This window comes from Helicoverpa armigera, chromosome 20 (genome assembly GCF_030705265.1).
Source record: "Helicoverpa armigera isolate CAAS_96S chromosome 20, ASM3070526v1, whole genome shotgun sequence".
In the NCBI taxonomy this organism is placed as follows: Eukaryota; Metazoa; Arthropoda; class Insecta; order Lepidoptera; family Noctuidae; genus Helicoverpa; species Helicoverpa armigera.
The window spans coordinates 1,203,680-1,231,415 of NC_087139.1; the positions used below are offsets into that span (position 1 = coordinate 1,203,680).

The following is a 27,736-nucleotide window of genomic DNA, read 5'->3' on the forward strand; positions in this document are numbered from 1 at the left end:
TTATGTATTTTTTGTAAAAAATCACTTTATTTATGATATGTCATGATTGAAAAATAAAGTAAAACAAAATTAGCTCAGCAACTTGAATTTACTGCCATTTTATACCTTCCTTGTTTAGTCGAATTCATTTCATTTTTTCACGGAACACAAAAAAATCAATCAATCATTGAAAACGAAACCATATTTATTCACACACAAGCACTATAATCAAATGGATCTAAACCACTTTCCCCCCCAGACCTCGGAACAGACAAGATAATTTCAAACTTGGACTGTGTTTGCGAATAGATTTTAATCATGTCGCATGCATGCAACCGTCATATAGTATGTAGTTGTAGGTGTGTGATATCTCTTGAGGGAAGCGACGCTCAGTTTGAGTGGAAAACGTAGGCCGGTTATACATGCGCGACTGAGAGTTGCGACTGCGTTTTTATGCGAATTAATTTGACACCGATTGGAATAAAATTAGACATATAGGATGTGCTTTTCATTGTTATTTTTTTTACAAGATATTAATTTTAAATATGAAAATCTAACAGACTTATTAACATTGAAAAGCAACTTCGATAGATAGAGAAATCATACCACATTATGTCTGACGGTCTCATCCACAAGATTATACATTTATCCACGCAAACAAATTGAAAACCTCCTTCTTTTCGCGAAGTCAGTTACCAAAACTGACAGGCAGGTGTAGTTTCGTGAATATACCTGAACTAATAATTCACAAAAATAAAACAAAATGTTTATTAGTCGTCCAAAAACAGTCGCAATAGTCTAATCTGTATAACGCCCCTAAGCACATCTGAGGACGTTGTTTGCTATGCCAACTCATATCCTAGGCACGCACACAGAGACAAGAGTTTATACACGAAAGGACGTCTGCAAACTTGAGCTAGATTGAAAAGCCTTGCTTTTAATCTGGGCTAGATTTTTGTGCTAAAAAGGTCCGGTAAAGTGTGGTAGGTTATGATTTGGTGGTGTTTAATTTTCAAATGTTGGTTTTCGTTCATGAAAGAATAGTTGATCCTATTCCCAATTTGGTTTTCGTTTGTTAAATAAATAAATTGGTGATTTTTTCTGTAATTGAAACTATAGTTTTAATAAAATGATTATTGTTAAGAAAAACTATTTTATTTTATAGCTCATATGACAGTTCATACGTCAGAAAATAGATTTTTTTATAAACCCTGTCAGGAACAGTAGATATCAGCCAGAAGAAAGAAGAGGGCAAAAGAGAAAAAAAAGCTTTTGATTACAATGTATAGAAAATTAATTTCAAAATATTCCTATAAATTAGCTAGAATACAATAACAAACTAAACTTATTCAATTATATTTCACTCGAATTTCCCTCGAAAAACTATATTACATACTCAAGTTATTTAGTTTGCTCAGCCCACTCATTACCTTCAACAATAGTACAACTACCCACATATTTATTCTCCGAGCTCCATCTAATATGCTCAAGGCTTAAGGGCCGCCGTACACGGACTGCTCGAGCAGTTAGCGGCTGAGTGAAATACACGGACCGCTCGAGCGGTCGGCGTCGACTGCTTGAGCTGTCGGTTGTTGACTGCTCGAGCTACGACCCAACTGCTCGAGCAGTCAAATGAGAAAACAGACGCCGCGAGGCTGCAAAGGGCGAGGGGGAGAGGGAAGTCGGAGAGCTGTCGACTGCTCTAGCGCAGTCAACGGCTCGAGCAGTCGGTGTATGCCTCGCAACCGCTCGCGAGCGGTCGACGGCACGATGGAATTTCATCATGCAGTTGACGGCTTGAAGCGGTCGCGACTGCTCGAGCAGTCGTGTGTACGGCAGCGAATGAATGACTATAGTTCACTGCGCGGTCGCGGCTTTAAGCAGTCGGTCTCAACTGCTTGAAGCAGTCCGTGTACGGCGGCTCTAAGAGTACTAATTAGTCTAAAATCTCATTTGAAAATTAAATATAAACAGCTGAGATGTTTGCAATACCAACATACATCAGAACATTCTAGTCGCTAGACTTGTTAACTTGAGTTAAATTGAAAACTGCTCTCGTTTTGTGCTAATAGTATTAAAATACTAGTTTTTGCACGTAGATTTGCTTATAGAGTTTTTTTTTTTTTTTGTTGTAGTCATTGAAAAAAAAATTGGGGCTCGTGGTAGCAAATCTTGTATAATAATGTCCAAAATAACCCTTTGAAACACCAATGGTAAGTTGAACCATCAACTATAGAGGTAATTATGTATAAACTAATTATTTTAATTGGTTTAATCACCGATTTGATCAATGGCCCTAAGTACAAGGCTGTTTATGGTTTGATGGTCGTTATAGTGGACCTCACCCTAAGGGACCATGTGGCTTGAAATACCTCTATAACTATTACTTTATTTTAAAAAGTGAAAATGATCTTCAATTAAAGTTACTCAGTAAAAATCCCTAATTCACTCTTAAAACAAACCAAGGATAGTACACGGTCGTCAAATGTCAGTAAAGGTGTATTGAGACTGCATGTTTACTATACAGTATACAGATCTATTTGTTCAAAAGTAAAGCCGACAATAAAACCTTCTTACTTTACTATCGCTTCGAATGTTCTATACGTTAGGGAAATCTGAGCCAAAACTTTAGGTCAACGCAAAAAATTTATTTAGTTCAAACTTTTTTGTGTATTGTATAAAACATAAAAATAATATTTATCATCCTTTTGTCTGTCTTGTTTGTGAACAAACAAAAATCGCCATTTAGTATTCATTTTTTCAAGGAAAAGTTAATAGATAAACCACCAACAAAGTTGCTCAGAAATCGGTCATTAGATATTCATATTATTATATACTTTTAATTTGTACATATTTTTGTACGTGAGGATATTCCATGAAACCATTTTGAAAGAGTTCCCGACCGCTAAGTATGTTCTTTTTATTCATCCGCTGTGTCATAAAATGCTAATTTCCATAAATCCTAAGACCTCTTAAATCCATTTGACACCATTTCACCGATCACCCTGAACAATAAACCCAGAAACTAAACTAATAAATGTGTCGCATTTGTGTGAAACGAAACGTTACGAGACAACAGATGTCGTAAAACTTTGACAACTTTTCGCCCATCTGACGTTCGCTTTCGAAAACGTTAATCAATCACTGAATTTGATTACAAAAAAGTCCTAAACTCCATTATCCTTGCATGCTAATTTAGAGCTTATCAACTAAGTCATAAGGTACATTTTAAGCAAAACAGTTTTCCAAATTACGTCTCAAGAATGAAAATGAACATTTTGATAAATATACGTTTTTATTCGCGAAGCTGAAGGTTTCAGGCTATTATTCAGGCGAATTTATTTACTCAAACTGCAATGTAATAATGCAGCTGAAAACGCTAACGATGGAAATATGCAGCCGTTTCATGCTTTTATTAAATAGGTACCCAATTTGTTGAATTGAAAACGGCATGCAAACATAGAAAGCGATTGATTTGTGAGCAACTATTGTTTATGCAATCAATCTATTGATTGGTGAAGCTTGTTTACATTATTTTGTCCCTGTGTACCTTATTAAAAAGAAATTACTCTAGAGTTTTCCCGACAGTTGTTATATTTTGCTCTGCTTTCGTACAAACATCGCATTCTGACCGCAGAAGTGTAATTAGTAAGGATTCTTCTTCTTCCGAGCCTTTTCTCAACTATGTTGTAATTGTAGTATAATTTTAGAAGTAATTTTACAAGTCACCACCAAACAATACCCAATTGAAGACGAAAAATGTAGTGTCATAAAAAGTAATACATACTTTTAAAACATTGTTGAGTAAAATGAAATTTTTCTATTTTTTAACAATTACAAACACATTTAAATAATTAAAAATATTTAAAAAATTGCATCAAAAAACTCCTCCTCATCGCTGCCCACCGGGAGTGTACCCAAGAAGCTGGCAGCATTGCCACGTTGGATGGCAATGCTTACTTTTTGGCCAAAATAAAAACCAGCCCTTGGGTCACCTGAAGTGTCAGCAAGTCGCTTAGCGATATCCTTATATAGGAGATGAGCACTTGGACCCCACGGCCCGAGGGTTTCAACCCCAAACGGCTCAAAGGTATAGTTACCCACCAGGGTACTATATTTGCGCCGTTTGAGGTCCTCTGCAGCCGCAGCAGCGGAACCAGCACATCGCGCCGAGCTAGGAAGGTGAGATGGTGCAAGAGTATCGACACAGGTCGCGTCCCATACTAAAGACCTACCCATCTTCCACGGGAACAACGACATACCGTCTGGTCTCTTGCCATCGTCGCGTACCAGACCACTGGGTTCTAATATGGCTGGAACGCCGACGGCAACAAGAGCGCGACGGATTATGTCATTGATATTCGCATGCCGTGCAAAACGGCCGGCGCTGCGGCTACATGACAAGCCGTGTTGTCCAAGGCTGCTGACAGCTTCACCACATGGGCAGCGGTGAGGAGAGCAGCACGGAGCACCCAAACGCAAGCAAATAGCTAGCCGGAAAGTGGTGTCGTCAAGTAAAATTCGATCCAAAAATAATCCACTACTTTAAAACTCTATTAGGTAACGGTATAACCTTGCAGCGAGGTATGAACGCAGAGGACAAGTCGTTTGCATTTGATTGAATACTTCAGCGTGTAACGAAACGCCCCGGTTCAAGGTTATAGGTCGTTGAATCTTGTTAGCTAAGTATAACCTACAATACATGTACGTACATTGTTCTATGTTGGTATACGACTTAGAGAGTAGTAGACTTTTTATTGATAGCACTTTTGAACGTATCGGGAAATTCGTACATGGAAATAAGTAGGACTACCTTTAATTACTATTTATTACCAAGTTAGTGTTATCATAAATCCAACTAGAAAATCAACCAATAAATAACTAAGAAAGGTTATCAAAGCTATATGAGCCACAGCTTAAAAAAACTTTCCCTAGACTTCCCAGAATATCTAAATTAAACTTCTCCGAAACGAAAATTGCTTCTCCATAAATCTAACACATTAAGACCTAAATAAAATACAACCAACATAAAACAAAGTGATCCTATAAGGGTTCCGTTTTTTCCTTTTGAGGTACGGAACCCTAAAAAACTATCCCTATTTTTAGATAAGTCCACATATAACAATAATCTGATTGATAACTATCCATAAACAGCAATGGATCAAACCAGTCTCGCGTGCCAATAAAAACGGTTGCACACCAAATCCAAGATGGCGGCGGTCGTGCCGTGACGTGCCGCTACACGCAAACATGTGAGATTTCTTACGTAATCATTCGATAAGTTTTGTTGGTCATTATTGGTATAGATATTGTTCTAAAAAATTGGTTTATTTATTGAGAAACATATTCGGTAAAATTTTAAATACGATAAGCATTTATCTAATATTTATACTTACACAAACTGAAAAAGAAATTCATCCCAGCCACATACTGTTATTATCAAAATAGTTATTATTTTTGACTAAAATATAAGGACCAAAAGGACCACTTTTCAAACATTAAGCAATACTTATTCGTCGTCGAAAATGGATGTGCAAATAATACTGCCAATTCGATGCACTTACCTATCATTTCCGCCCATTGTTAAATTAAATAACTAATAGAAATTAATATAACATAACTAAATCTATTAGTGCGTGGATCAGTTTACCTACATCAGATTCCATTTATCAGCAATTTTAGACCTTTTAGTACCCCATCATCGAAATATATTTAAATTAAGTAATCCAAACGAGTTAATACAGCCAATTACTGTTCACATTTCACGCATAGCATAAATCATTTACAAATGTCACACGAACCGATTTTAACCTTAATTCATTTTAATAAAGTTTAATTTTGTTTGGCCTGTGTTCGCGTTTCGATTATCGCGGTCAAAGTGACAGATTAATCATTTTGCGTTTTTTTTTCAGTGTCGAGGGTCACGGCTGTAGGTGATTGTTTTCAGGCTGTTTCCTGAAAATTCGATTGTTGGGAATTGTTATTTTATTGGCGTGTTCATGTTTGAATGGAGTATTTGGCGTTTTTTAAGTTTCTATATGAAACTGTTTTACCTGAACGAAAATTGATATCATCTTGTAATTAACACAAGCCGCCAATTTAATCTAATTATAAAGCAGACACATTACATACCAAAACACCAAATTAATTAATTAATAATTACTCAACACCTGCGAGCGCGGACTTAAGGACCAATTTCAAATTATCGTTTCCCATAATCATTATGAGCGTAATAAGCTCCACGAAATGAGTTTGTCACAAAATCGATATCACCAAACTGCCTGTATATGTAACACAATCCGAATTTTAGATTCCCATTACCACTAACACACAATCCCACTCAATTTTAAACCTTATTACTTTGTTATATAGTTCAGATTCCCGCGAGGTAATCTAAGTTGGTCCGCAGCTGGTAATAAATTTAAATAATTTAAATTTGTTGTAAGAGAAACTGTAACAAAGCGGTTGGTTCAAAAATATCATATTTCTTTGTTATTTGAACGGTTTTGTTGTAGTGTGTGGCTGAAACTGTTTTAACTTTATGATCTAGTAGATGTAAAAATTGCAATTTACAATAGATACTGAAACTTTATCGTTGGTCGAGTGGCAGCTTAGCTAGGTATCACAATTTCTATTCAATGCAATATGCTATCCGTGTTAAATCTAACATTTCTTTTTATCTTGTGAACGACTACGAAATACATAACAACCTGCATAGCACGATATAAAAACAGTGCAGTATGTAAAAAGATAATAATGCCGGTTTATCCTGGCCAATGACCATATATTCCGAATCCTGGCCACGCCTATAATAAATAGGTTAGGCCATAATTCGCTTAAGGAATGTAGGCTGTATTATTCTGTATTAATATTGGAGACATTCCAGATCTGCTGAATTGGGATATATCGAGGTCACTGGGACTCCATACTCGCCATTTATCTACATATACTTGTGTATACAACATTGAGCAAACTCGTGTTTATTCAAATAGAAGTAATAAGACTACGAATATTTTTTGTCACAAATCTTTATAGGATGCGGGTTGTTTCTCGTGGTTTCACCCGTGTCCCGACGAAAGAACTCATACCCAGATAAAATATAGCCTATGTTACGCAGGGATAGTGTGGCTTCCCAACAGTAAAAGAATTGTTCAAATCGGTTCTACAGTTTCGGAGCCTAAAAGAAAATCCTTTTCACAATATTAGTTCAGATGATCCAGTTACGTTTCATGACAGACATCCCTAAAGATTAAATGTCTCGTCGACATTATTGATAAAAACATCCATTCGTTAAAGAAAATTCTAGGTTATTTGTTGACCCTAAACTTCCAGACGTTCCAATGACCTCTTTAGAGAGAAAACCGTTGCTTTCTTGGAGAAACCAAACGGTTTGACACTATAAATAATGGCTCGGTCTTCGAAGCAAATAGACCGATACTCTGAGTGAATGATACATGAACGTTTGAGTGAATGGTGGCTTGTTTGCTAGACTGGTTTACCTATGTATCTATACTCCGTTTGAGTAGGCAACTTACTGAAGATAAACAATTTATAAATAATAAATATGCAATAAACTGAACCTTTATTTTATGGAGCAGTTTGTTTAATATGTGTGTGAAAAGACCTTATTACGGAACAAAAGTGTACTGGTATTGAAGTTTTCTAAATATCATTACCTCAATCTTGACAAAGTTAGTTTGTTTTTAACTTCTTAAATAGTTTTGTAAGAAAGGTTTAATAGAGTTAAGACTACTATCTTTTAGAGATTAGACTAAAAGACGAGTAAAATAACGCAATGAAAACCCGACTGATAAAACTTGGTCCTCCAATCCGAATTTGTATTAACCGCTTCGACGAACTACTTCAAAGAGATAAATCTATTGAAAATAAACTATTTTATCCGCGAAACACCCCTAAGTAATAATTAGTCGAGTTTTTAGTATCGAGTACTCGGAGCTCTTCAGAAATAATCGACTAGCCAGTTTAACGACCAGCACATTTGTAGCAACAGTCGTAACCCGGAGTTTTACGTCAAAACAGAGATACGTCCCGGAAAAATATACCTTTTTTAAAATTAAAATGTAAGTGGCCCGCTTCAGAGATTTATGATGTTTGTCCTCCATTTTGTAAAATGTTGTGACGTTGCCACACCAAAAAATCTTTTTTGAAATGTATTTTTAATGTTTTTAAACTGTGGCAAGCTTTATCTAACGCCGAATAAATTAGATACGTGGAACGGTTAAATGTTGCTCGCGTATAAATTAAAAAGATATATATGGATTTGATTTATAGTTTTTTAGACCTCTGAAAAACCTGCTAAAGTTATACCCTGCTAAAGGATACAGCTACAACTTGTCGAATTTCAGGTTTCAGGTTCATATGCAAATTTTACCGCAGTCAATAATATAATAATTGATTATAATAACATTTTAATGTAACCGTTTTCACAAATGACTGTTAATGGTAAGAAATCCAAAATAAATGACTTCATCACTATCCAACCAAACACTATGCGTCATAGCACTATTCTATCAGTATTCCCCTAAAAGCCAGTAGCCACTTCGAAAATTTCACATTTACAGCCGTAAAATATCGCTGCTGCCATCAAAAGGCAATAAAAATAGAAGTTTGGAAATGTGGAGAAGGCATAAAGTTCTTTATAAGGAGAATACTTCACACATTTCTCAAGGCCATGTGTGGTTAATGTTTTCAATAGAATAAAGCATGGATTCAATATTTCAAATGGTTTTTGGATTGTTTGAGTTTCAGTCATTTATTGCTATACCAAATATAAAGAAGATTGATATACCAATGGACACAAAAATATAAGAAATAATGTTTATTTTATACTGATGTACATTTTTCAGGCATAATTCTGTTGTTTTATTTCATACTGCCAAAAACAGAACATCCGATAAAATAAAAAAATCAAATCAAATAAAAATGACACTGCCCACGTAATAAAATAAAACTTAATACGAAACCAGTTCCTAACCCTAGCTGCAACAAAAAAATATCAATTCTAAACAACGGTCAATAAAAACAAAATAGCCAAAAACACAAAGTCCGCATACCCAATCAAATATTAAACATTTGACAACAAAAAACCGCATCAAACCAATAAAAATACAAATTGAAATGCTTGTTCGCGTATAAAATTCATAAAATTAGTCGATAAACATCCCCTAAGTGGGGTTGTACTATATCTGGGCCTGGGCACCATATGGTAGAGGCTGAATAATGGGCAAAACGTGGGGACAGACACTAGCTTGTTTTTGGTACTCGAATGTCTAATGTGTCATGTTGAGGAATACTTCTTTTGGGGATAATGCAATAAAAGAAATGGGACCACAAAAAGATTCCGATGAATTGAGAACCTCCTCATTTTTGGGTATTGTAAATATATCGTTAGATAAAATAATATTGAGTGAAAACTCATTAATTTTGTAGACTAGATAAGAATGGAGATGAATTAGTTAAAGAATGATATATTATTATGTCTTAAGATAATTCCATAATAAATTATAGTGGTACCAAACGACAGAAGATTTTATGGGCTTAGCACAAAACCTATCAAGCTGTCTAATAAATTGTAAATGAGAAAGTAATTACTTTTGGAAAATATTTATTAAATAGATACTACAAAGTATGACTAAACAAATATTTTTTAAATAAATAATCACTTTGAATTATGAAGATTTTCTAAAATTACAGAAGCATAACTGCAAATAATTCTGTCATTTTGAACCCCAGTCGATATTTGCTGAAGGGATCTTACTGAACGGTTGTTTCGCGGTGGCTACAAAAACGGGCTTATCAACTTACTGCAAAGATATACTCGGTCATTTTCCTTCCAGATCGATGTCAGAAGAAATGAAATTGAGAGGAAAACGAACAAGAATATTACGTTAAATTTGCGATAAACAAGGAAAAACGTCAAAAAAACCACAAAGGGAATTCATAATATCTGATAAGTCTTCCTTACAAAGCCAACAGTGATTAAGCATTGTGTTTTGTGAACCGACCGCCATCCCTTCGTAACGTTTGAAAGACTTCCGAATGAATGTGTACCAGAATCCAAACCCTTTCTCTATGTAGGTCATTTCATATGAATCATCAATCAAAACAGACACAAATAATAACTCAAACAATTGCTCCAATTACTACCATCATTCAAACACTCCTATATAAAAACAAAAGCAAACTTACAAAAAGACGGAAAGGACCAATCAGAACACTCGCATAAGGACCAATCGCAGCTCACAATAAAATGAAATGACAAGCACATAATGTGTAAGGACCAATCACGTTGATAACCGCTCGTTACAGGAACCCATCATTACTGTAGTAACAAATCATACAGGCTTGTGACCACAAATCATGGGCTACAATGCCCTTAAATTGAAGGAGGAAATTCCGTCTTTGTTCAGTAAAGTTGGCCACAATATTTGAAGGCAAGGACATTTTGCGGTAGAAGATAGACCCTTACTATAACAATTCTGGTTTGTGTACCAGAAAATTGTTTCGAACATTAATTATAAAATGGCAATACTGCCACAAAATGTTTAAATACTCTTGAAATTTTGCTATACAAAATACGGTCTACTAAATATTTCTTTACTTTTATTTGTATTCAAAATAATATGCAGACTATAAAACATCCTTTTCAATGGCAAGACGCACACAATAATAAAAGCAGGTTTTCTCCCACAAATCACGATAACAACAATGCACTGAAAATTCGTTACTGAAAGGAAGACCTTGCCTTTTGTTCAAAATATTAGTACCCATTTTATTTAATGTTTTGTAGCTATATCAATGCTACACGCAGCTTTAAAACAGAATAAAAGAAAAATGTGTTTGATTCAAACAGTTTTTAGTAATCTTTTGGTTTTCATTATCGGTACTAGCTGCAGCCAGCGGTTTCCCCGCTTTCAAATGAGTTACTTCCCCGGGTAAATAGAACCCTGTATGATATTCGGATGTAGTAGCTATATTACTGCCAAGTTTCACACACACAATAACATACATGCATGCATACACACTCACCAACTTTCATAGTTTTGGTGCAATCCATGAAAACAGTCAAACACTATTCAATTGGTCCTAGATTCGAGATTTCTATCGCTAAATCAGAGTACAGTTTCAATAGGACCAACTTATTTGTTCCCAAAACTAGTAAATTGATTTAGAAGTGTTTATTGTTTAGTAAGAGCGTAACTTACAACAAATCATACAGCCTTCCGACCACAAATCATGAAGCAACAATGCGTCGGAATCCGTAAGGGGAGGCTTTTGTTAGACCAGGGAATCGAGGACACCGAGTAAGGTAAGATGCGGAGATACCATAATGCAGGTAGGTCAGGCACCTTCTTGTAGCTTAAATAGTTACGATGGACATGATCTGAAAGATCAGTTTCGAGTGAACTAATGAGTCGTTAGGGTTCCTTAAGACATCTGTCAATGATATGAAAGGCCTATAAAAGCAAAGACAGTAACGTTCCTCGTCTCCCGCTCATTTTGGTGTGCTTCTTAGGAGATTTGCCGTTCTGACACCTCCGACAGTCATTTTGTTCTCCATGATCAACGCCAACGTTGGGTACGTATTTGACAATTTTGTTTGATTGTTTACTGTTTAGGGTCCTGGTGATTTAGTCTTGATACTGACCGAGTTTGAGACAGGTACCTATTAGGTCTTTGTATTGTAGTGTATGGTGGCTATATGTAGTCGTAAAGTACTTACTACAAATATAAATAACAATCCGTACCAATCATGTAAAGCTAAAAAGTTTATTTGAAAACGCTTTCACTGGACTCATTAAAAAAATCATTGTTAGGTAGCTGATTTATCGAGGAAGGCTACTTTTTATCCAGATTGTGGTTGAAATCGAGATAAACCAATTCATATGAATGTAGAAAAAAAATTTACACAAATTAGGAATTGATTACAAACAATATGTAATTGCTCTTCCAACTGAATTTCTGCAATGATTATTGCTTTTCCCACATACGATTCATCCAAATATCTTAGCTTCCTAGTCACAAATCACGGCTTAACAATGCGCTAACTCGAGGGAGACCATTGTTTACTAGACAAAGTTCGCCGCCAATGTTTGTGTATTGGATAACAAATGTTATTGTCTTAAACGCTGCCCTCATATTTCATGTTAACTGTTTGCTTTGAGACCTTTGGATACTGTGAATCATAGATTTTGTGAAGACGCATAAGATGGAGTATAAGTATATAGATGGGGATTGGCGCCCAACGTGGTGGACACAAAACTTTGGAAACCGAAAGCCAATGACATGTATAAATCAGAAAATATCTGCCCAAAAACCAAACAACCAACGATAAATATTTTCAAAATAATAAACATCTACCTACTTGTAAAAACATATTGAACACATGTTATCAATAAATAAAATAAAACAGTAAATCAAGTGCAATAAAAATATATTTCAAAATATGTCAAGCCAAATATATTTCGAAAACAAAATTGGATTGCACCTGAACCATTAGTTTAATTACAATTTTGTTGGTCGTACGTTCGGTCACCAAAGCTGTGTTTGATTGAACATCGCATCTGTGTAATGCTTTGACATTCAACTAAAATTGAAACGTACTGCTATTCATTGATACACGGCTGACATAACACGGTTTAAAGTTCTGAATTAATTATCAGATTGACAGAATACTGTATCAGTGTGCTAATGTTTGAATTATCTATTAGCTTTTGCATGCCTCTAACGTTGTAATATCAATAATTTTAAAACTAGAAACTTATTCATTTAGCATTGTACGTCAAGCAAAAAAATATTTTTTTTTGCATTATAACACCAAACCCTCTTGCAGCACCGATCGGTATTTAAAATTGGACCTAAATGTGTAACATAATGCCTTGTTTGTATCCTTAAATTGATAAAAGTTTCTGACAGAGCAGTTTGAGCAATTAGAATCAAATTGTTACTGTAAAAAAAATACTGTAAAATAACACACATTATTCGTTCACTAAAATACAGACCAAAAACACAGTTTCTCATGAATTACAAAGCGTTTCCACACATTTTGTGTATTCAAATTGTGAATAATTCACCCCGCCCGTTGGCACAGGAGTCCGAACTCTCAAGGCCAATTTGGGTCCAAAACTATGATTTACGCTTCCCAAGTCCGTTGGGAGACCGAACTAATTTTACGGCTGTTTTCCTGTCACATTGTCTTCATAATGTGGGGCACAAATCGCGTAGGAAATTACCTCACATTTATTGTAGTAGGTAAGAGGTACGTTATTTATGATCGAAGGACCAGTAGCTATTTATTTGAGCGGAATTCGGTAGTAAGTTATTGTGATTGGAAAGATATTAATTTGTAGTTATTTTTTGGTACAGAATAATGTGCATTTTATACAAAAAATAGAATAAGCTTGACATTTTATCCAAACTAATATTATAAATGCGAAAGTAACTCTGTCTGTCTGTCTGTCTGTCTTTTCTTCACGCCTAAACTACTGAACCGATTTGTGTGAAATTTGGTACAGACATAGTTTGAAACTTGAGAAAGGACATAGGATAGTTTTTATTACAAAAAAAATATTCCGGACATATAGCGCCATCTATTGGTCAAATCAAAAATCTGCTGGTAGTCACTATTCCACGCGAACGAAGTTGCGGGCAAAAGCTAGTTAGAACATGAAGATACCAATTTCAAGCCGTCTTAGAAACGAATAGCTCTCATTACAAATGGCGGATTTAATTGATGTCTCAATTTACATTTTATGAAACTTAAGCCAAACAACGCTTTAAAATTTGTAAGACAGACTAAAAGCTTAAAGAGATAAAGATTTAAGTTTGAAATCGTTTGAAACGTACTCGAATTATAAATAGCAACTGCTAGTGTCCTTAAATACCTTAAACTATGTACTTCCATAAATGTTTCGCAAATGACTATTAGCACAACATTCATACACAAACTATATAATAAGAACTAACGATTCCCACACACACATTATTCTAACAAAACGAGATATAACACGACATATAACCCTCATACACTAAGATTAGTTAAATAAATCCCGCTCAGTATAACTGATGAGAGAGCTCAGGCTGTCGTAGTGAGCAGTTAGAATCAATATCTATTGCTTCAGCGGCGGCGTGAACAAGGCCAGAGGATCTAACCCTCGGAGTGAGGTCGGATTCAGATTTGTGTGTCATTTTTGACAAGATGTTAGTTTTCATTTCTATAAAGATGAGCTTTTTGGTCCTTTTACTTTTGTATGTTTAAAAACTAATGATTTTACAATAGTTCGAACCTGCATATATGCCATTATTTAAGATTGAAGATTGAAGAGTTACTACACACTTTTATGTGATTGTTGTGTTACAACTATCCGTAATTTTGATAAGATAAATTCACAAATCAGACTATCGAGACAAACTATATTTCATTCAATTTGTAAAATTCTACAAACTAAAGGTGCAACTAAAGTTAAAAGTACTCTAAGAGTGCCTGTACACTGCAGATTAAGCGTACCGAGACAATGCATACTAAACAGTCAGCTGACAGTTGACAGTTGATTGGAAAAATGTTTTTTTTTATAAAATCATGAATTCAATCAAAGTTTATACCTGATCTTTGTAATGGGTGTACTGATTTATGAAACAAACAAACTATCGAGCAACTAAAAGTTTGCAGTGTGAGGATACTAAGACGTCATGAATCTAAGCGAGTAATTGTCAGCACACGTCCAACTAGAAACTAGCACAGATTTGACCCACATCCAGCTGTTGTATTGATTTCAAACTAACTCAGAACTTCGATTTGATATTGACGAAGTTTGAAGATTTGTGAAATCTGTTGTAAATTCTTAGGAACTAAGCTAACTAGTTGATACTAGTTTCAGCAAGTGGTTTAGGAGATTCTGACTGTGCAGAAATTACGAATAACTTTTGTACTAATGTTATTAAAATAAGAATTTGGTTAGTTGAGCACGCTCATTTCTGGAACTAATAGTCGGTTTTGAAAATATCATTCAGTATTAGATAGCCTTTTTATCGTGAAAATCTGACCTTTTTATCTGGGTTCATGAAATATTTTTTCACGAAACCGCGGGTTGATTGATCTGAGACGTTCTGTCATGAACGCTTTATTGAATCTAGATTCGAGCAGTTTTTAGACCAGAAATGTATACCTACAAAATTAAAAGAATTCTCAAGAAATATAATGAAAAGTCCCTTTTTTTCAAAATGATGACTTCTTCACTGAAAGGTGAGTTAAAAATGTTCGTTCTAAGAACCTTTTAAAACATTCGATCAATACTTTCAGTTTCAAAGTTTCAGTGGAAGTATTCCATGTCCAAGAAAATATCATCGAGTGTATTAACTTGTTGATGAGTTTGACACTAAGCTTTCTTTCTAAGTAGGCCGTGTTAATGTGTTGTTGAGTGATATTACAGCGGAAAATGTAACGTTAATGTTCTCAAAAAATACCTTATTCTTGGTCAGAAATCGATTGCTGGTACTGAAAATATTCTACCTGTAAATTACAATGTTTTTGAATAAAAAAGGGCTCATTTATACTTATTTACATGATAACAAAAATATTTTATAAAATAAGGCTGTAGGTAAATATATCAAAACTAAAAACTACGAGTAATCTCGATATGGCATCATCAGTAATTCTACCCTTTCATTAAAAACATATCTATTTATTCCAACAAAAAAAAAACAAAACACTACATGAAAAAAAAACACTATTCTACAAGACAAGTCGACCTAAAAACGAACCGACTACAAGGACCAAATGATGCCTTGTATAAACCCGCTAGAAAGGGGACTGATCTCGATATGGCATCATCAGTAATTCTACCCTTTAATTAAAAACATATCTATTTATTCCAACAAATAAAAAACAAAACACTATTCTACACAGGAAAAAAACACTATTCTACAAAAATTGACGACCCAGAAACGGATCGACTACAAGGACCAAATGATGTCTTGTATAAACCCGCTAGAAAGGGGACTGATCTCGATATGGCCTCATCAGTAATACTGCCCTTTCATTAAAACCATATTTATTTATTCCAACAAATAAAAACAAAACACTACATGAAAAAAAAACACTATTCTACAAAACAAGTCGACCTAAAAACGAGACGACTACAAGGACCAAATGATGTCTTGTATAAACTCGCTAGAAAGGGGACTGATCTCGATATGGCCTCATCAGTAATACTCCTTGGCCCAGTTGTGACCAATCGAGGTCACCTTATCCTTTACCCGACACTTTCTTTTGTAGTTCCAATACAGTTACTATTTGTTGCAGAATCGTGTCGAGAATGTAGTTTTGTGTTTGCAGGGGACTGTGATTTTGTTGGCGTTTTTAGAAGTTGAGTTTTGAGGACAAAATTATTTAAACTATCTCAGTTAAATATATCATTCTAGCTGTTTTCTGAGGTTTGAACCACGTACCGTATCTGCTTGTGGGCTAATAGAAATCTGATCTCGGATCAAAGAACCATAAATAGACATCGAACTTGTCACGTATAAAACTCGTCACGTATAAAACTCGCCACATATTAAACTCGCCAGATACATAACTCGTCACGTATAGAACTCGTCACGTATAGATGATAGACCAAGTATAATCGATGCCAATCGTGGGAACGTTTGACACCGGTATGTCTGCGTAAAGCCGACAATTTATACCCGACACGACAGGTGTTACTAACTATTGTCGCTTCTAACATGCTAGTGCTAAGATTTATGTACGTGAATGTACGTATTCGTCATTGTTTCATACAGTTTGCGTACTGAAGGTACCGTCGATTTCATCTGTTGTCAATTTTATTGATTCGACGATTGAAGTATACCATTGTTTTCCTATTTTATGAAGGTTAAGATCATAACATTAAAACCCATTGCAAACCTATTCAAAATCAAGGTAAACCGTTTACGATAACGACTATCACCCTGCACCAAGAAGTACCATTTCAAATATCAAAGTCGACTATATAAATAAGGCTTGAAAGTACCAATATTATGTGAAAATCCCACATAGCAAGTCACAATTCGGAAGCAATAACCTCGATAGCTACGGCGTAGACAGCTAAATCGTAGGCGACTACGGCGCAGTTACGTAGTGCTACGACGATTGCTACGCGTGTGGTTTTTGTAGGTTACATTTTTTCGGTGTTTTCTTTTGATTTGTGTAGATGAGGAATACGCCTACAGTTTGTTTAAAGGGTAAGTAGAGGTGGTAAATATATTTTAAGAAAGTTAGAAATATTATTCTTATTTTTGGTCTCGATAATTCATGATTTTGTTAAAAATAATTTAAGGTAAAAAAAAGTACTATTGTTATAGGTCTCACTTAAAGCTAAATAACTGCAAAAGCTACAAAAATCACTTAAGCTTTACCATAATGGAGTATAAAGCAAAATATTTTGACCCTAATAACCTAAACCGCCGATCAATTCATAGATAAACAGATTTCGCTTCGATACGAATTTAATTTACAAATATAAAGGGATTTGACTCAGCATTTCTACCCCTTAATGCTACAATTTCATATAGGCCGACCTCCCAAACTATTTCCGAAGTGGTTAACAATAGAACAACTGGGTCAGACTCGAACCCGCGACCTTCCGTCCGAAAGACTGTTTCAAGCTATTGTTAGTAAAATAGTTAGTCTGTATTTGTGATGGGTCTGGGTGGGAGTCAGCCGACCGAGATAGACTGAGGCTGTATGCATGATGTAAAACCTTATTTTTGTAAGAATACCTGAATACCTTAATGGATGCTTCTTTTTAGATATTTTCAGACTCCTATTTATATGAAACGTTCTCAATATTTACCTCAAAAGCAAAGGTCTACTTGTAACATCTCTTTCGAAATACTTTAATTTACTTACAAAAGTCGGGGGAATTTGGTCGTAAATGTCATTTGTACTTCTTTATCAGTCGTAAAGAATAGCCAGAAGCCAGAAAGGCTGATACCCAGTCTTGCCAAAGTGTTTCGTATTTCCATGTAAAACACTGGTACTCAGTTGCATCAGGTTGGACTGGAATCCGATCTCAAGATAGTTAGAATAAGCCTAGGCAGATGATGACATTCTCATGGCCTGTAAAGCTACTTTGACACATTCTATAAAGCTGAATAAACATTGTGTGGCACAATGAAAACAAAATTGTTACCAATAAACGCAAGCAAAACTGCACTTTACCATAAACCTTTTACATAATTAAAAAGTGTTTTATATAAAAGCGCAGGAGCATTATTAGGCAACAATAGCCCGCGACTGCTATTAACTTGCGTTGGAACTTTGTCGCACTAACAATGCTCTGTGCTGTATTGTGGGCACGCAACGCTTTGGTGGGTGGTACAAGGGAAAGGATTAGCGGGCTGGTTATTTTATTTCTAGATTTTGTGACTCAAAACCGTATCTCGCCCGTGTCCGGGTAAAAAGTAGACTATCTCTGTCTTATGAATTCTATACCTAATTTCATTTCGTTCACCCATTTTCGCGTAAAAGTGAACCCAATAAATTCACATTCGCATGTATAATATTAGAAAGATATAATATAGATATAAAACTATATGTACGCGTTTTTTAATAATGACGTATTGTAGAAGACGAAGTGCTGGACTGACCATCATTATAATTACTACTGATATGAGTTGAAAAATGTAAAAATTCATAAATCATCTCTGGTTTGCAATCGCGTTAATAAATACAATCCCTTTTAAATGTTAACGTACAAAATTAAATTAAAACTTCAAAGAACGATTCATTAACTATCAATTAGTCGAGAAAATCGTTTAATTCATATTTTAATTAAATAACAGAACTCGCTAATCGCTTATATTACAAACGTCACTCTTTATTAGCGTAAATGCAATATTTCAACGTTCCAGTGATTAAAAAATCATTTGATTTGAAAAATAATGAAATGCAAAATTAATTTTACAAGTAACAGATTAATTAATAGGGTACTTTATTAATATTCAAATTGTGTTTTAATATTTGCATTGAAATTATGAATACTTGCAGATAATCCTTGTGTGATTTTATTTCAATATAAATACAATATTGCAATCACAAAGTTAATTATATGAATTGTTTTTGCTTTAAATGTTATTAATGTGATATTAATTGCTATCAATTTGACGATTGTTTTCCTAATGTATTTTGTTCGTTGTTAAACCTTTTTTTTGTACTACTGGCAAAAATACTTTTCTGGCGGTAAATATTTTTTTAAGTTCACTGTGTTCTGCCCTCGGCATTGCCTGTAAACCAAGACTTTGAAATGGTTTTTTTCTCCATCTTAATCTCTAGAGAAATCTTTAAAAAAGTAGAGATGAATTATGTATTCTGAAAAATAATTTATTCTTATTTGTTTTCTATTTTATCAAATCTCTAGAGCTAGACGAAAGAAATAAATGCTAATCCAATGAAATAATGACTAGAAGTTCTTCATTTGCTCTTAATGAATTTTAGATTGCTAGTTTTGAATATTTTATAGACTAAAGTCAAGATAATTAGTGTGAGTGTTATTGCTCCTAGGAGTCTTTCAATTAATAAAATATGGTAATTTGAATATCATTAATCTAATTGATGTATTTGCTTTTAAGATTTTTAAATAGAACAATATAAAATGTCAGGTATTTTTTTATGGTTTTCTAACCGACTCCAAAAAAGGAGTCTGTGTATCTATGTCTTTCATTTTATAAGTTGGATTATTACTTTCCCTAAAAAAATCTATCATTACCTACAATAATCGAAGAATAATACCAATTCCAATAAAACCTAACAAAAAACATTTCAGTACAATACAAAAGCCGTGACCCCTATCTATAGTCGAGCCACGTTCCTGAGCCTAATTCATAGGTCCTTTACAAAGGCCTAACAAAAGCCTAGACGGAACGAATACTAATAAAATATAACTATTGTAATACGCAGGTGTTCTGACTTACAATCTAGAAAGAAATTGATGTTCGATTTCATTTATTGATCAATACTTATTTTGGGGTCAGATAGGCAGTCAGCCCATGGTTAAGACTGGAAGCCGACTCTAACATAGTTTGGGAAAAGGATAGGCAGAGAATTTCTTATTTTAAAAATCATCGGCGACCTCTAAAATGAGTAATAAGTGAGTAAAAGCTTTTAGCAATAGAATTAAATATGTTTCGATAAACATGATTCGACAACATAATATGGAGTAAGTATATATATTTTTTTAATTGTTTTACTAAGATAGTTTTTTTTGTGTTATAAATATCTATGTAAATAAAGATGGATTACCCCATTTGGAGTAAGTATAAGTTTTTTTGTATAAACATAAGGAATCCAACTATGAATTTCTTGCAAAATAAATCTTACGAAGGAACCAATTATAATTTTAACGCGTTTCCCTATACTTAAGGTTTAAGTATACGTCATAAACGTGGGTAGTAAAGGATTATGCCAGTAGGATGCATTTAATCTGCTAACTAAGGACCACTCGGCGAGGCGTTTGTTTTCAATAACAGGCGCTGTAAAACACCTGATGCCTTACGTTCGTCGTTAGCGGTGAAAACTAGGATTTTAAGACGTATAGGGAAAATCTATAAAATCTATTGTAAGAAAAGTGTAAATTGTTTTCTTAATTTATATATATAGCATTGTAAAGAGGAAGAGTATGTTTGTACTTATCTCAGTCATTACTGGACCGATTTGATCGACTAGGCAAGCAATATAATGTTTTAGTCAAGAAAAACAAACAAAGATCCGACCACATATTATGCATGCTGTGGCAACCTATAATTAAGTCTACACTTAGCATAAGATTTAAAATTTCGTAACAACATTCATTGTAACCAGATTTGATGGTTGTCTTAAATAAATAAATAAATAAATTTGTTTTTTTTTTCTGTTCTGAACAACCCATTTATCGAGGAAAGCTATTGTCTAATTTTTATCAAAATGTGCAAAGTAGTTCCTATGAGACGTTGGTGGAAGCTAGTAAAAGCTTCCATACTAAAAAGGATACTTTTTTTCTCATCCTCCGAGCCTTTTTCCCAAACTATGTTGGGGTCGGCTTCCAGTCTAACCGGATGTAGCTGAGTACCAGTGCTTTACAAGGAGCGACTGCCCTGCCTGACCTCCTCAACCCAGTTACCCGGGCAACCCAATACCAAGGGGTAGACTGGTGTCAGACTTACTGGCTTCTGACTACCCGTAACGACTGCCAAGGATGTTCAATGACAGCCGGGACCTACAGTTTAACGTGCCATCCGAAACACAGTCATTGGTGTCTAAGATATACTTAGAAAGTACATACAAACTTAGAAAAGTTGCATTGGTACTTGCCTGACCTGGAATCGAACCCGCGCCCTCATACTCGAGAGGTTGGTTCTTTGCCCACTAGGCCATCACAACTTTTTTTCTAACGTTTAATAAAACTTATCTTATTAAGTAAACAATGTAGATTACAATAGGTAAGTCATAAAATATTCTTCAATATTATCTCTGTCTATCATTACTTAATTAATTTAATATTTATGAACACAAAGAGAATTGTAAAGAACTGTTCTTTCTTTGTGAAAAATAAAGTATAAACATACTTTTTATCTCCAAACAAAAGTCTTCTAGATCAGTTGCTCATGAAAAGTTATAATTAAAGAAATGAAACGTTGTATGAAAATGTTTTCAAAGCAGTACGTAATACGATACTCATTTCATATTTACATTTACATCATTTCAGCCATTGCTGGAAGTAGCGATTTAAAGTTTATTTAAATAAAATTCTAGAGGAATAAAATGCCATATTGCCAGGCACGGTGGAGTGATGAGTTGCGCAAGACGGCTGGCAGGAGCTGGATGCGAGAAGCCGAAAATCGATCTCAGTGGCGTGCACTTGGAGAGGCCTATGTCCAGCAGTGGACTGCGATAGGCTGGCGATGAAAATGCCATATTCTATTCATCGGTACTATTAAAAAAAAACGATTTTACTATTAAAGTATTTCAATTCACGGCAAACTTTTACACATGCTTATAACTGATGTTAACTGAAACAGAAATTCATAGGTAAACGTAAAACTATGTCGTTCAAATTGCTTGCATTTTAATGTGAAGCTTTCTGAGTAAAGTGCACTAGTTAGAAATTTACTCGAGAATAAATTTTCAATGATTCGCAGACATTGCTCTATGAGTCGGAATATACTAACAGTTTTCGACACACCAATTAACCTTACAACCGATGCATTTCATTCTAAAGTATTTACGTACGGTCCAATATAAACCTTAACACATAAAATTTAAAGTTCCAATTTCAATGGGGACACATTTCTAAAATTTGCATTCGAATTTCGACTTTAACACTTAAATTTCAGGGTTTAAATTTGCGTACGTGAGCTTGTTTAGTGGAAGAGATGGTATCAGAAAAATACGAGTTCGATTGGTAAATCTGGGCGAGTTGTGAGAGAATCGATTGTCGTAATAGTTTTTCCGAATGCTGCTTTTTTGATTAGTAACTTGTGATATATTTTAAGCGTTAAGAGTAAATGTGTGTTTGCTTTTTTGTGATTTTGAAATGTTGTGTCTTTTGATTTAATTGGTCATTATAACGCTTCATATGAGGTATCGTCTATACAAGATATTCGACAACTACTTCCCTTCCTTATTATGATAATAAACAATAAGGAAGGCTATAGAGTGTCTAGGTACCACATTTTGTTTAAATCGATTCAATTGACTTTTAAGTGCCATAAACTGAAAGAGTTACTTTCGCATTTTAGTATAAAAATCAAATATACCTCTATCATAACAAAAACCCACCAATTCAAAATAAACTGAAATAATTAAAATAATCATTTAACGTTACCACAAAAGCATACTTTACAAAACAGAACTCATTTCAATTAAGTAAAACGCGTGTAATCTCTCAATTCATCGCCGACTGAACCATCGGTTAAGATTGAACTGTTTTAACTCAAAATGATTAAAATGTCTCTTTTGATGTCAACTGAAATTATGTCATTAACTGTGTCCCGTGGGTTCACTCGCGTATTGGGGAAAATATTTTCCGTACCCGGGTGACATGAGTACTTTCTAAGACTCGACTATTAAAATTAATTTTTCATTTTAATCTATTCAGTACTTTTGACATAAAAGCGTTACAGACAAAAAGTTGTACAGAAGGTAACTCTGCAGGTATAACTGCCTCTATACCTATAATATTATAGTATGATTTTAAGCAGGGTAGAGTACCTAATTAGTTTGAATATGTTGCGGTTGGTAAATTGGTAGTTTTGCGGTTTGACTGTATGAATTGTTGTTTATACTGTGGTGACTGTAAGTGGGTTGGAAAAAGGCCATAAGTACTCTGAAGGCTTTCACTAGCGGATTTTACGCGCGACACATTCCAAGCGGCGAAAAATCTGTCGCACGATTTCAAGTGTCTTCACATACACAGTAGTTGTCAATTGTTTTTTGTCGTTCTTATACGCACGATACCGTTCGTACGAACCGCGTTGTCGCGCGTAAACTTCGCTAGTGTGAAAGCGCAGTTATTCTTAACGTTGATATACATCAATCCGTTGTTGCAACCAACTCTCTCCAAGTAATCAAGAAATTGTTAAACTTGAGGTAACTGCACAATTTGTTACCCAAAAGTTTTGTAATACCAACTTCAACTAACACCTTTATCACTTAGTACTTCAACAACACGCAACACGAAATAAATGAGTGTTCGCAACCAAATGAATTGGCAACTAACAATACAATTACGTTTTGAAATCATAGGCAGCAATTAATTAGCTATGATAAATTGTAGTTCATCGCTTTACAGTACGCCGAAACAATAATTTAATTTCTGCTGATTAAGCGCCTATTGTTATCTAGATTATCTGAAACGATGATATGTGTATTTTGTTCTTTTTGTTATCATACGCATTTGTTTGAAAAGCTCTCTAATTACTGTTCAAATTGAACCAAATATTTGTAAAAAAAATCTTTCGGACCATCGACAGTTTATACCTACAACTCTGAAACTGTTCCTTCTATCCTCTTTGCTGTCAAACACAATGACATTTCCGGATAGTTCCAAATTCAAATAATTAAAAAAAACTAGACTTACGATGGCGGTATTCCTCCGACGAACACATCGGAGTTTGAGTTGAACTTGCCAAAGATAAACTCTTTGCCTCGAGACGTTTTGCTCTGCGTGCTACCGTCCACTGTGAGAGATGTGTGCTCATCTCGACGTGCAACCTGGTAGAAAGAGGAGCAAAAGTGATAAGTAACCTTAAACGCAAAATCATTTTATTGGGCAGCAAACACGGTTTTCAAAACGTCAAAAGTTACATACACATCAGTGTGAATATTTTTTCCAGATAGGGGGGCGAATAAATTCTTAACACTTTTCGTTACCTATTCAGGCGTTTTCAGTATTTGGACTTTATTTTTTCAACACCTAAATTGATTTACTACATGTTAATGACTAACCAGCGAAGGCCTTGAAGTAAGCATTGTATGTAAGCACTTAGTTTCTAGGAAAGCTTTACAAATATTTTACCAAAGGTTGTACTTGCTACTATTAACAAAACTACAAAGTTTCACTTATCAAGAAGGTTTAACTAAATAAAGCCGGGTACACAAATACTATATATAGATACACACACAAATAGAATAGATGATCGATGATCGTCGTCAAAGTGAGTACACGGTTTTAGAACTATAATTAATATACATTGGTGTATCTGTGGGGATTAGAGCGTGACGTCATTAGTATACTGATGTGTGTAGGCTTTTGTTCTGTGGTAATCTTCGTGGCCTTTCTGATGAATGTAGACTGTCTTTTGTTTTGGGATCATTATCTGTTTATACAATAATGTACTGCTTAGGTGACAGTATGGGTATGGCAGGAATTATAGGTCCAAATAGTTGCAGAAATGGATATAAACGATATGTTCTCGAGATATCGCTTAAAAATGTTTTGATGAACAGTGACGGATCTACTTTTACAGGTACTGAATTATGGTATAAGTGGTATGCCTGAATGCCGAAATGCTTTGAATTTAACTGAATATGCATAACTAACTCTTTACCTTCAACATACAAGTACTTGAGTACCTACATACAAAAAAGTAAAATAGGTCAAAACTCACCTGCACTTTATGCCAATGTCCGTCATTGAGGTTGCTGCCAACAGTGATGATCTGCGCCCCTCCCCCCAAGTTATACCTCAGTCTCAACGCTCCATTAACCAGCTTCAGTTCAAAAAAGTCGTAAGTCCCACCGTCATCCGTATACAACAATAGACCGTTTGGCTGGTCAGTTTTGAACTCCAATTCGAGTGTTCCATTCAATCCTGCGTTCCATTTACGGAATTGCGAGTAGGGGTTTTGTTTGTCGAGCACGAAGGCGAAGTTTCTGTTGAAGGACAGAGACAGGAGGCAGAATAGTATGTAGCGCATGGTGGAGACGTCTGAAGGCATGGCTGGTTAACACGTCACGCGACGCCTGAGCTCAGACTCCTTCTGCGTTTCATTTCTTGTGGCTGTAACAACAGAAATGGTCTGTTATTTACTGTTCCATAAGATCCTTCTTTCAAGATGTTTTATCGTCAATAGAAACACGATAGATGAACTTATCGGAGCAATATAGTGACACAGAAACTATCTAATATAATATAATAGTGACCAATCCTTACTACTGCGTCGGTCTGTATGTCTGGCTTTCATATCAAAACAACTGAACCAATGTAGGTATACCTATACAATTTGGCACACATATTATATTCTAGAGCTTGAAAAAGGACGATGCTGCTTTTTATCTGGGTGTGAGAAGTAGTTCCCACAGGATGCGGGTAGAATTGGAAGTTATTTAGTTGATTATAAAAATCATGACTACATTGTCACTTAAATGCTGTGAATATTTTAGTCACGATAATATAAACTCTCAAAAATATGCTTACAAACACACATTACCATCATAAGTGCGTGTATTAGCAATCAATAATATTGATATAACAATGATTAATGATGTGTACAGCGATTAGCGACTAATGACGCTCTGAAGGGCAAGAGCTTTTTATTGTAATTTTTATTTCAAGGCGAAATAGATAAGTAGTAGATATTCAATAATATCGGTAGGAAACCTAGACAATATGAAGGACGAATCATTAACCTATTTTTTTTCAAGTATAGAAAACACTTTCTTTGACAGTTTATAACACTATAATGTGTTTATGATGACACTAGGTATAAAGCATAGGGTTTGTTTATTTATTTGCTTAAACACACTGATTACTTAATAGACCAATTTGAATAAATATTTGAGTGTTATATAGATAGACATTTATCTAGGAAGGCTACATGCTAGTTTTTCTTCGGATAGGCGTAGCATTTGTAATACGCATGTGAAACTCTGTAAGGAACTGAAATAGCTATTCAATAGAGTGAAAAAGAAATAAGTAGGTGCGTAATTAAATTCTCGATAGCCTTTACATATATCGGGTACAATACACCAAAAACTCTTCTATATTACAAAGGACCAATAAACAATACGTAAAATAATATTTCAATACTCTTTTTCGCTAACTCATAGCTACCGTGCTCTTCATGCTATGACGTATGAGCCACAAAAAGGGATGGTTATGGAAACATCCCCGTGGCATCATCCCTTAGCCACCTTTATGAGCCCCATGGGATAGGAAGGGTCCTCATAACCTACCCCTAGCTGGCCTTAGGGGATAAGCTGGACTCCTAACTAACGTGTGATAGGACTTTATTAACATAGTATGTTATGGCTGTTTTTATAGCCATTTTAATGGAAGTATAGTTACATAGGGATGATAGTAGAAGATAGTATACCATTAATTTGTAAAGAGGAAAAAGTGGCAATATCTGAAACTGACATAGCTTATGACAGGACACAGAATTAAATAAAAACCTTTTATTTAACTAAGTCCTAGTTGCACCATTTAACTGTAACCTATTATGATATCCATAAACAACCGTATTCTTGCTGCGTGTAGGTTAAATCAACCATAAACTTTTATAGACTGCAACAAACTCTTTTTGGTCCTCACCTAATCGAATAGAAACTATTCCATATTCAAACCACCAGCTTCTAAATTCAAATCTAACAATAAGGTGTCAACATGTCACCGTTGCTAAGATACCACAAAATAGAAAATGCTCTTTACAACAACGCAACATAAGCACAGTATACTAGAAAATAAATATGACTGTAAGATACACTATCTTGCAGGTAAAAGGCACTTGGTTTTACAAAAGAGCTGCAGATGTTCAAGAAAGTAGGCCGACGGAAAACGGGAAATGTGATGTTGGAAAGAATGGAGGAGGCAACTTGATGGCTAAATAATGAGCTTACGAGTCACTTACAGTTTGTTTTGAGAAGTTAAATGTAAGAATAGGAAAATAGTTTGTTTTGTTTGTTAAAGGTGAAACGAGATACTTAATGTAACATCGTGCATAAGAACTGGTTTTATCACTATTGTGTGAGATAAATTGACGGCACAACATTTATAGTAATTACAAATATAACACTATGAAAAAATCAAAACATGGTTTTGATGTTTATTGAATCTTCGCTTGGCCATGGCCAAAAGAAAAATCGACTAAAAAGTTACCTAACTCAACTCTCTCCTAACAAACTGCGTTTAAAAGCCAAAAAACGCTATTAATTTATGCCTCATCCAAAAGTTCTAGAGTGAATGGGTCATTCCGAGCGGGAAGCGCCCAGTCATCCCTCCGG

The 27,736-nt window shown here is 34.8% G+C and overlaps 1 protein-coding gene across 1 annotated transcript in view; it reads right to left on the reverse strand.

Annotated features, from left to right (window-relative positions):
- The window catches only part of LOC135118296 (neurexin 1-like), a 65,733-nt gene that overhangs the window by 21,588 nt on the left and 16,409 nt on the right, over nt 1–27,736 (reverse strand). Inside the window, exons 2-3 of the mRNA XM_064039853.1 lie at nt 25,123–25,514; nt 24,093–24,226 (exon numbers count right to left, since the gene is read on the reverse strand). Of these exons, the coding sequence (XP_063895923.1) occupies nt 24,093–24,226; nt 25,123–25,452 (464 nt within the window). The 5' untranslated portion in view covers nt 25,453–25,514. The remainder of the gene's footprint in view (nt 1–24,092; nt 24,227–25,122; nt 25,515–27,736) is intronic.